The sequence below is a fragment of the Penaeus chinensis genome, unplaced genomic scaffold, assembly GCF_019202785.1.
Source record: "Penaeus chinensis breed Huanghai No. 1 unplaced genomic scaffold, ASM1920278v2 CTG_5870, whole genome shotgun sequence".
NCBI lineage: Eukaryota > Metazoa > Arthropoda > Malacostraca > Decapoda > Penaeidae > Penaeus > Penaeus chinensis.
This window is the reverse complement of record NW_025918406.1, coordinates 1-10,000: the sequence shown is the minus strand read 5'-3', so window position 1 is coordinate 10,000 and position 10,000 is coordinate 1. Positions and strand designations below refer to the sequence as shown.

The window sequence follows — 10,000 nt, the reverse complement described above, 5'->3', positions numbered from 1 at the left end:
ACAGAGAATAAGAAAAGAGAAGAGAGACAGAGAAAAAGAGACAGAGAAAACAAGGACAAAGAAAGACAAAGAGACAGAGAAAAAGAGAAGAGAAAGACAAAGAAAGACAAAGAAAGACAAAGAAAGAGAAGAGCCAGAGACAAAGACAAAGAGAAGAGAGAAGAGAGAGAGAGCGAGAAGCGGCTTTACTCGACGGAGCGCCAGACTCTGCCCCTGAAGCGCCTGCGCCCCGGCCTCCTCCTCCTCAGAGGTCGCGGGGCCAAATAGAGGTCGTCGTAGGCAGAGACCGCGGCGTAGGGGTCCAGAACCTAAAAGAAATCGAGAGAAATTGATAAATGAAGGAATTAATTAAATTAGTAGGTATAGAAATAAATAGACGAATTAATTGATTGGTTATTAAATATGATTCATGATCGTCGTACGCAGAGACCGCGGCGTAGGGGTCCAGAACCTAAAAGAAATCGAGACAAATTAATAAATGAAGGAATTAATATATTAGTAAATAGATAGATAGATAGATAGATAAATAAATAAATGAATGATCGGTTATTAAATATGATTTATGGATCGTCGTAGGCAGAGACCGCGGCGTAGGGGTCCAGAACCTAAAAGAAATCGAGAGAAATGAAAAAAAAGATGAATTAATAAGAATATTAGTTATGTAAATAATAAAAATATTAGGTATTTAAATAAGTAAGTAAGTAAGTAAATAAATAAATGGTTGGTTAATGAATCATGGATCGTCGTAGATAGAGACAGCGTCGTAGGGATCCCGAACCTAAAAGAAATCGAGGTAAATCAACACACGAATGAATGAACATATTAGCTAAACACTGAACCCATCAATAAAAGGAAAATAAACTCGCTCCGTTAAAGAGACAATTACCTCCCAAGCTCTTCGGCAAGATTCCCCTTTTTGAGTCGAGAAACACGTCTCTCTCTCTCTCTCGCCCGACGTGTCACATCAAGAATATCCATTGTAATAAATGGAATCAAAACTAAACTTTTTAAAAATTTAAACTTTTTTAAAACTTCAAATGCCGCCTCGGTCTCGCGTCCGGACCCAATGGTCTCCTAAAGCGGCGTCTGGGAGCTCCCGCTGGATCCCGACGGAGCTCCCGCTGGATCCCGACGGAGCTCCCGCTGGATCCCGACGGAGCTCCAGGATCCTCTCGGGTTTCTCGGGAAAGAGATAGAACGGCCAGAGGTAGTCGTGGGAACTTCCGGGTTCAATAATACTTCCTCAGTCTAAAGAAGACAATGTGGATAGGCAACTTCTGCGCACAGTAATACTTCCCTCAGTCTAAGGAAGACAACTTAGAGAGGCAACTTCGGCGCACAATAATACTTCCCTCAGTCTAAGGAGGAGAGTCTGGAGAGGCAATCTTCAAGCACAATCCTCCTTCCATCAGTCTAAAGAGGAGAACGTGGATAGGCAACTTCTGGGCACAGTAATACTTCCTCAGTCTAAGTGGGGCAGCCTGGAGAGGCAATCTCTGCGCACAGTCCTCCTTCCTTTAGTCTAAAGAAGACAATGTGGATAGGCAACTTCGGCGCACAGTAATACTTCCTCAGGCTAAGTGGGACAGCTTAGAGAGGCAACTGCTGGGCACAGTCCTCCTCCTTCAGTCTAAGTGGGACAGCCTCGAGAGACAACCTCCAAGCACAGACCTCCTCCCTCAGTCTAAAGAAGACAATGTGGATAGGCAACTTCGGCGCACAGTAATACTTCCCTCAGTCTAAAGAAGACAACTTAGAGAGGCAACTTCTGGGCACAATAACCTTCCCTCCAGCTAAGTGGGACAGCTTTGAGACAACCTCCGAGCACAGTCCTCCTTCCATCAGTCTAAAGAAGGCAATGTGGATAGGCAACTTCTAGGCACAGTAATACTTCCCTCAGTCTAAGGAAGACAGTTTGGAGAGGCAATCTCCACGCACAATCCTCCTTCCTTTAGTCTAAAGAAGACAATGTGGATAGGCAACTTCTGGGCACAGTAATACTTCCTCAGTCTAAAGAAGACAACTTAGAGAGGCAACTTCCAGGCTCAATAATACTTCCTTCAGTCTAAAGAAGACAATGTGGATAGGCAACTTCGGCGCACAATAATACTTCCCTCAGTCTAAGGAAGACAGTCTGGAGAGGCAATTTCCGCGCACAGTCCTCCTTCCTTTAGTCTAAAGAAGACAATGTGGATAGGCAACTTCGGCGCACAGTAATACTTCCCTCAGTCTAAGTGGGACAGCTTAGAGAGGCAACTGCTGGGCACAGTCCTCCTCCTTCAGTCTAAGTGGGACAGCCTCGAGAGACAACCTCCGAGCATGGTCCTCCTCCTTCAGTCTAAATTGGACAGCCTGAAGAAACGGGGTCCCTTGAAGTGGCCCCTAAAAGACATCGAGAGCCCGTCCATGCTCAGTGCCACCTAACTCGGCACTCCAGTTAACCCTGCGGTGTCAGAGGATCCTCCAGCGAGTTCTAACAAGGACCTGGTCGATCTCCTTGGCCTCTGTACCTAATCGCTATACCATGTCCGGGAATTAAGGTTGGGGGCGCCGATACCAGGTAGATACCAGGTAGATACCAGGTAGATACCAGGTAGATACCAGGTAGATATACCAGGTAGCCGGAGATCCTCAGTCTCTGGGGCTCGGAAAAATCCCTGAGGAGGAGGAGCAGGAGGCGCTCTAAGTTTTATAAGAGAAATTTGTCGTTTGTACCCATTACGAGCACTTACATAAACACAAACAGACGTACACATTTACTCACTCACTCACACAGACGTACACATTTATTCACTCACTCACACAGAAGTACACATTTACTCACTCACTCACACCGACGTACACATTTACTCACTCACTCACACAGACGTACACATTTCCTCACTCACTCACACAGACGTACACATTTATTCACTCACTCACACAGACGTACACATTTACTCACTCACTCAGACAGATATTCACATTTCCTCACTCACTCACACAGACGTACACATTTCCTCACTCACTCACACAGATATTCACATTTCCTCACTCACTCACACAGACGTACACATTTCCTCACTCACTCACACAGACGTACACATTTCCTCACTCACTCACACAGACGTACACATTTACTCACTCACTCACATGTACACTCTCATACAGACACACATACATACGACAAACAAAATACAAACGTCTCCTAAAACAGTGGGAATATTACGAGCGTCAGCAGGAGAGTACGCAACCTGACACGAGGCCAGAATCAAAATCTATTTCAATGCCAGTGTAAGCTGATAGACAGGACGGACTTCCGCTATCCGAAGGGATGGAGACAGCCGGAGATGGCTTCTCCCCCTGATAGCTTGGGAGATCAATCCTCCTTTTATAAAGACAGGGATGTTCCAAGCTCCTGTTCAACCTCCTGTCAGTTCCCCCGAAAGCAATAGATCCTCCTGTTGTAAAGACTAGCATGTTCCAGGCTCCTAACTAAGCTCCTGTCAGCTCCCCTGATAGCACAGGGAAGTTCCAAGCTCCTCTCTTAAGCTCCTGTCAGCTCCCCTGATAGCACAGGGAAGTTCCAAGCTCCTCTCTTAAGCTCCTGTCAGCTTCCCTGATAGCACAGGGAAGTTCCAAGCTCCTCTCTTAAGCTCCTGTCAGCTCCCCTGATAGCACAGGGAAGTTCCAAGCTCCTCTCTTAAGCTCCTGTCAGCTCCCCTGATAGCACAGGGAAGTTCCAAGCTCCTCTCTCAGCTCTTGTCAGCTCCCCTGATAGCACAGGGAGATCAATCAGAAGGCCCTACACTATAACACCTAATTACAGCACCTACTTACAACACCTACTTACAACACCATAACACCTACTTACAACACCTACTTACAACACTATTACGCCTACTTACAACACTATAACGCCTACTTACAGCACCTACTTACACCTACTTACACCTACTTACAGCACCTACATACAACACCTACTTACAACACTTACTTACAACACCTACATACAACACCTACTTACAACACCTACTTACAACACCTACATACAACACCTACTTACAACACCTACTTACAACACCTACTTACAACATCTACTTACAGCACCTACATACAACACCTACATACAACACCTACTTACAACACTATAACACCTACTTACAACACTATAACACCTACTTACAGCACCTACTTACAACACCTACTTACACCACCTACTTACAGCACCTACTTACAGCACCTACTTACAACACCTACTTACAACACCTACTTACACCTACATACAACACCTACTTACAACACCTACATACAACACCTACTTACAACACCTACTTACAACACCTACATACAACACCTACATACAGCACCTACTTACAGCACCTACTTACAGCACCTACTTACAACACCTACTTGCAACACCTACATACAACACCTACTTACAACACCTACTTACAACACCTACATACAACACCTACTTACAACAGTATAACACCTACTTACATCACCTACTTACAACACTATAACACCTACTTACAGCACCTACTTACAACACCTACTTACAGCACCTACTTACAACACCTACTTACACCACCTACATACAACACCTACTTACACCACCTACATACAACACCTACTTACACCACCTACTTACAACACCTACTTACAACACATACATACAACACCTACTTACAACACCTTTATACAACAACTACTTACAACACTATAACACCTACTTACAGCACCTACTTACAACACTATAACACCTACTTACAACACTATAACACCTACTTACAACACCTACATACAACACCTACCTACAACATCTACTTACAACCCTACTTACAACACTAAAACACCTACTTACAACACTATAACACCTACTTACAACACTATAACACCTACTTACAACACTAAAACACCTACTTACAACACTATAACACCTACTTACAACACCTACTTATAACACTATAACACCTACTTACTTGTAAAGCCAGGGATGTACAGCCAAGGACTTACAGCACCTACTTACAACACTACTAACGACAGACGGAGCGCCGGAAGGCCTTACTACTCACCCTGTGCGGCAGTGTGGGCGGTGCGTAGATAGGCCCCGCCCCTTGCACGCCGTAGACCCTTTCGGCCTGTCCATAATCAAGCGAGGGCAGGGAGGCAGCAGGGGCGTTGTAGTCGTAGCCGGCAGCAGGGGCGTTGTAGTCAGCAGCGGGTGGGTTGTAGTCAGCAGCAGGTGCCTTGTAGTCAGCAGCAGGTGCCTTGTAGTCAGCAGCGGGTGCCTTGTAGTCAGCAGCAGGCGCCTTGTAGTCAGCAGCGGGTGCCTTGTAGTCAGCAGCAGGTGCCTTGTAGTCAGCAGCGGGTGCCTTGTAGTCAGCGGCAGGTGCCTTGTAGTCAGCAGCGGGTGCCTTGTAGTCAGCAGCGGGTGCTTTGTAGTCAGCAGCAGGAGCCTTGTAGTCAGCAGCAGGTGCCTTGTAGTCAGCAGTGGGTGCTTTGTAGTCAGCAGCAGGAGCCTTGTAGTCAGCGGCAGGTGCCTTGTAGTCAGCAGCAGGCGCCTTGTAGTCAGCAGCAGGCGCCTTGTAGTCAGCAGCAGGTGCCTTGTAGTCAGCAGCAGGTGCCTTGTAGTCAGCAGCAGGTGCCTTGTAGTCAGCAGCAGGTGCCTTGTAGTCAGCAGCGGGCGCCTTGTAGTCAGCGGCAGGTGCCTTGTAGTCAGCGGCAGGTGCCTTGTAGTCAGCAGCAGGTGCCTTGTAGTCAGCAGCGGGTGCCTTGTAGTCAGCAGCAGGTGCCTTGTAGTCAGCAGCAGGAGCCTTGTAGTCAGCAGCAGGTGCCTTGTAGTCAGCAGCAGGTGCCTTGTAGTCAGCAGCAGGTGCCTTGTAGTCAGCAGCAGGTGCCTTGTAGTCAGCGGCAGGTGCCTTGTAGTCAGCAGCAGGTGCCTTGTAGTCAGCAGCGGGTGCCTCGTGGTACGCAGGCTTGGGCGTGGCATACCCATACCCGCCCGAGGCCGCGTGGGTGTCAGCGGACGGGTAGATAGTCGGGTCCGGGGCATAGCCTGGCTGGTGGTCGTCGTGGAGGATCCCGCCGTAGGTAGAGACCGAAGGGGCGTGGGCCGAGTCGATCTTGTAGTCGATCTGGTAGTGGGGGTCGTCGTGATGGTCGTCCGCGTGGTCGTCGTGGTGATGGTCGTGCCCCTTGGCGAGGTAGCCGTCGTGGTACTGGCTGTAGTCGTAGGGGGGGACGAAGGTCACGGCGTCGGGGTAGGGGGTCGTGAACTTCGGCCGCCAGTTGGGGTCCATCGTGGTCGAGTACGAGGGGTCGTGGATCCTGTAGCCCGACTTGGGGGCCTCGTAGTCTGACTTGGGGGCCTCGTAATCTGACTTGGGGGCCTCGTAATCTGACTTAGGAGGCAGGTAGTCTGATTTAGGGGGCGTGTAGTCGTATCCGCTGGCAGTTGGAGGCTTGTAGGTCGGTTTCGGGGCGTGGTAGCCTCGCTGGGGCAGTCCCTCGGGAGCCTTGTACACGTAGCCAGCAGCAGGAGCCTTGTAGTCTGCAGCAGGGGCTATGTAAGCAGTTTCAGGAGGCGTGTAGTCATAACCGTGCTGTGCGGGTGCTTTGTAAGCCGTGGGAGGCTTGTAGGTCGGTTTCGGAGCGTGGTAGCCTCGTTGGGGCAGTCCCTCGGGAGCCTTGTACACGTAGCCAGCAGCAGGAGCCTCATAATCAGACTTAGGAGGCAAGTAGTCCGACTTAGGGGGCGTATAATCATATCCGCTGGCAGTTGGAGGCTTGTAAGTCGGTTTGGGAGCATGGTAGCCTCGTTGTGGCAGTCCCTCAGGGGCCTTGTACACGTAGCCAGCAGCAGGAGCCTCATAATCAGACTTAGGAGGCAAGTAGTCCGACTTAGGGGGCGTATAATCATATCCGCTGGCAGTTGGAGGCTTGTAAGTCGGTTTGGGAGCATGGTAGCCTCGTTGGGGCAGTCCCTCAGGGGCCTTGTACACGTAGCCAGGGGCAGGAGCCTCATAATCAGACTTAGGAGGCAGGTAGTCTGATTTAGGGGGTGTATAATCATACCCGCTGGCAGTTGGAGGCTTGTAGGTCGGTTTCGGGGCGTGGTAGCCTCGTTGCGGCAGTCCCTCGGGGGCTTTGTACACGTAGCCAGCAGCAGGAGCCTTGTAGTCTGCAGCAGGAGCCTTGTAAGCAGTCTGGGGAGGTGTGTAGTCATAGCCAGCAGCGGGCGCCTTGTAGTCAGCAGCGGGTGCCTTGTAGTCAGCGGCAGGGGCCTTGTAGTCAGCAGCAGGTGCCTTGTAGTCAGCAGCAGGGGCCTTGTAAGCAGATACGGGGGGCGTGTAGTCGTAACCGTGCTGTACAGGTGCTTTGTAAGCCGTAGGAGGCTTGTAGGTCGGTTTCGGGGCGTGATACCCAGGTTGGGGCAGTCCCTCGGGGGCCTTGTACACGTAGCCAGCAGCAGGAGCCTTGTAGTCTGCAGCAGGGGCTATGTAAGCAGTTTCGGGAGGCGTGTAGTCATAGCCAGCAGCGGGCGCCTTGTAGTCAGCAGCAGGGGCCTTGTAGTCAACAGCAGGAGCCTTGTAGTCAGCAGCAGGGGCCTTGTAAGCAGTTTCAGGAGGTGTGTAGTCGTAACCTTGTTGTGCCGGTGCTTTGTAAGCCGTGGGAGGCTTGTAGGTCGGTTTCGGGGCGTGATACCCAGGTTGGGGCAGTCCCTCGGGAGCCTTGTACACGTAGCCAGCAGCAGGAGCCTTGTAGTCAGCAGCAGGTGCCTTGTAGTCAGCAGCAGGTGCCTTGTAGTCAGCAGCAGGTGCCTTGTAGTCAGCGGCAGGTGCCTTATAGTCAGCGGCAGGTGCCTTATAGTCAGCAGCAGGTGCCTTGTAGTCAGCGGCAGGTGCCTTATAGTCAGCGGCAGGTGCCTTATAGTCAGCAGCAGGCGCCTTGTAGTCAGCAGCAGGTGCCTTATAGTCAGCAGCAGGTGCCTTGTAGTCAGCAGCAGGCTCAGGCTCAGGCGCTGCGTAGGCATCTGTAGGAGCGGCGTGGGGTAGTACCGTACCCCCATAGCCTAGCAAAGGCACGGAATACTGAGGCGTCGGGTAGCCATAGGGGGCTCCGTACCCAGCCGTCGGGTACTGCGGAGCGAGGAGCCCTCCGTAGGGACTCGGTGTGCCATAGGCGGCAGGCACGGGGTACGAGGGGTACCCAGGGGCCGCGTAGGGCGTCGGGGACGGGTAGCCTGCGTGGGGCGGGGCGTACGAGCCCTGGACGGAGGGGAAGGTGAGGTGTGGGAAGGCCGTGGGGTGTGGAGAGTGGGCTGTGGGGTGTGGAGAGTGGAGAGTGGGGTGTGGGGAGTGGGCCGTGGGGTGTGGAGAGTGGGCCGTGGGGTGTGGGGAGTGGGCTGCGGGGTGCGGGGAGTGGGCTGTGGGCTGTGGGGAGTGGGTGGCGTGTGGGCCCTGGGCTGGGACCTCCGAGTATGTGTCCAGGGTGTCACCGGACGAGACCGAAGCCTGGGCCAGGAGGAGGATGCCGAACACCCACGTCCGGATCTGTGCAAAGAGGCGGTTTATGCGAATATCAGTATCATTATTGTTGCTTTTTTTTTAAATATTATTCTTTCTATTCAGGTTTCAGATTACCAGAAAAACAGGGAAAGGAAAAAGGAGAAGAAGAAAAAATGAGAGAAATAGAATTGAAAGAGAAGGGAAAATGAGAGACAAGAAGTACTCAATAAATAGAGAGATAAGGCAGGAGAGCTAACGCCGGCATCTACCCTTCGTTTCCACCTACGAGGGTCCCTCTCGACGAGCGCAGATTCCTTGCCATGTGTGTGACATAAAATATACATAAAATAGATAACTATGTACATACCTATAATAAAGATATATAATAATAACAATAAGTCATCTTTGCTAAAGTTTCCCCTGTGTGCAAGGCACTGGCGGTGCGGGATTTGAACGCGGGTCAGCAAAATTGGAAGGAACAGTATGTATATTCGCATACAGTATGTATGTATATTATGTATGTATATATATATGTATTACTGTATATATATTACATAGGTATATTACTATATATGGTATATATGTATATCACTATATATATTTTATATGTATATTATGTGTGTATATTATTATATATATATTATTATATATATTATGTATGTATTTTATGTATGTATATTATTATATATATGCATATTATTATACAAATTATATATATATTTTGTATGTATATTTTGTGTATATATATTATATATATATATATATATATATATATGTATATATGTATATGTGTGTGTATATATATATATATATATATATATATATATGCATATATTTTGTATGTATATTATATATACATGAATTTGATTTGTTAATAATAAATCTATTCAATTTTATGTAATCGATGTGTGTGTGCGTGTGTGTGTGTGTATCTGCGTGTGTGTGCGTGTGTGTGTGTGTGTGTGTGTGTGTGTATGAAGTTATGAAATTAATTAGAAGACATAATTGACTGTGTTTTGTGTGTGTACAAAATATATTCACATGTGTGTGTACTTTTACATGTATGTGTGTAGGTATAAATATGCGTGTTTGTAAAAATTGATATACATATGTTTGTTTGACTGTGTACGTATATAATTGTACGTGTATTAATGTACATGTGTGTGTGTGTGTGTGTGTGTGTGTGTGTGTGTGTGCGTACGTGTGCGTGCGTCCATACATCCGTATCTATGTGCATGCGTGCGTATGTGTGCGAATGCGTACGCGCGTGTGTATGTATGTATGTATGTATGTATACACGCCACCATGTACGCATACGAGCGCGTATATGTATGTATGTATGTATGTATATACGCTACCATGTACGCATACGAGCGCGTATATGTAAGTATGTATGTTTATGCGCTATCATGTACGCATACTCATGTACGTTTTCATAAGCATACGAGCGCGTGTATGTATGAATGTATACACGCCGCCATGTACGCATACTCATGTACGTTTCGTAA

At 48.5% G+C, this 10,000-nt stretch overlaps 1 protein-coding gene across 1 annotated transcript; it reads right to left on the bottom strand.

Moving 5' to 3' along the window:
- Positions 1–140: 140 nt before the first annotated feature.
- Positions 141–8,537, bottom strand: LOC125024819 (extensin-2-like; the record flags this gene model as incomplete). The annotated part of the gene is made up of 2 exons (XM_047612583.1): positions 141–308; positions 5,058–8,537. Coding segments are annotated over 2 exons (3,603 nt in total), but the record flags the coding sequence as incomplete, so codon positions are not given.
- Between the last annotated feature and the right edge of the window lie 1,463 nt (positions 8,538–10,000).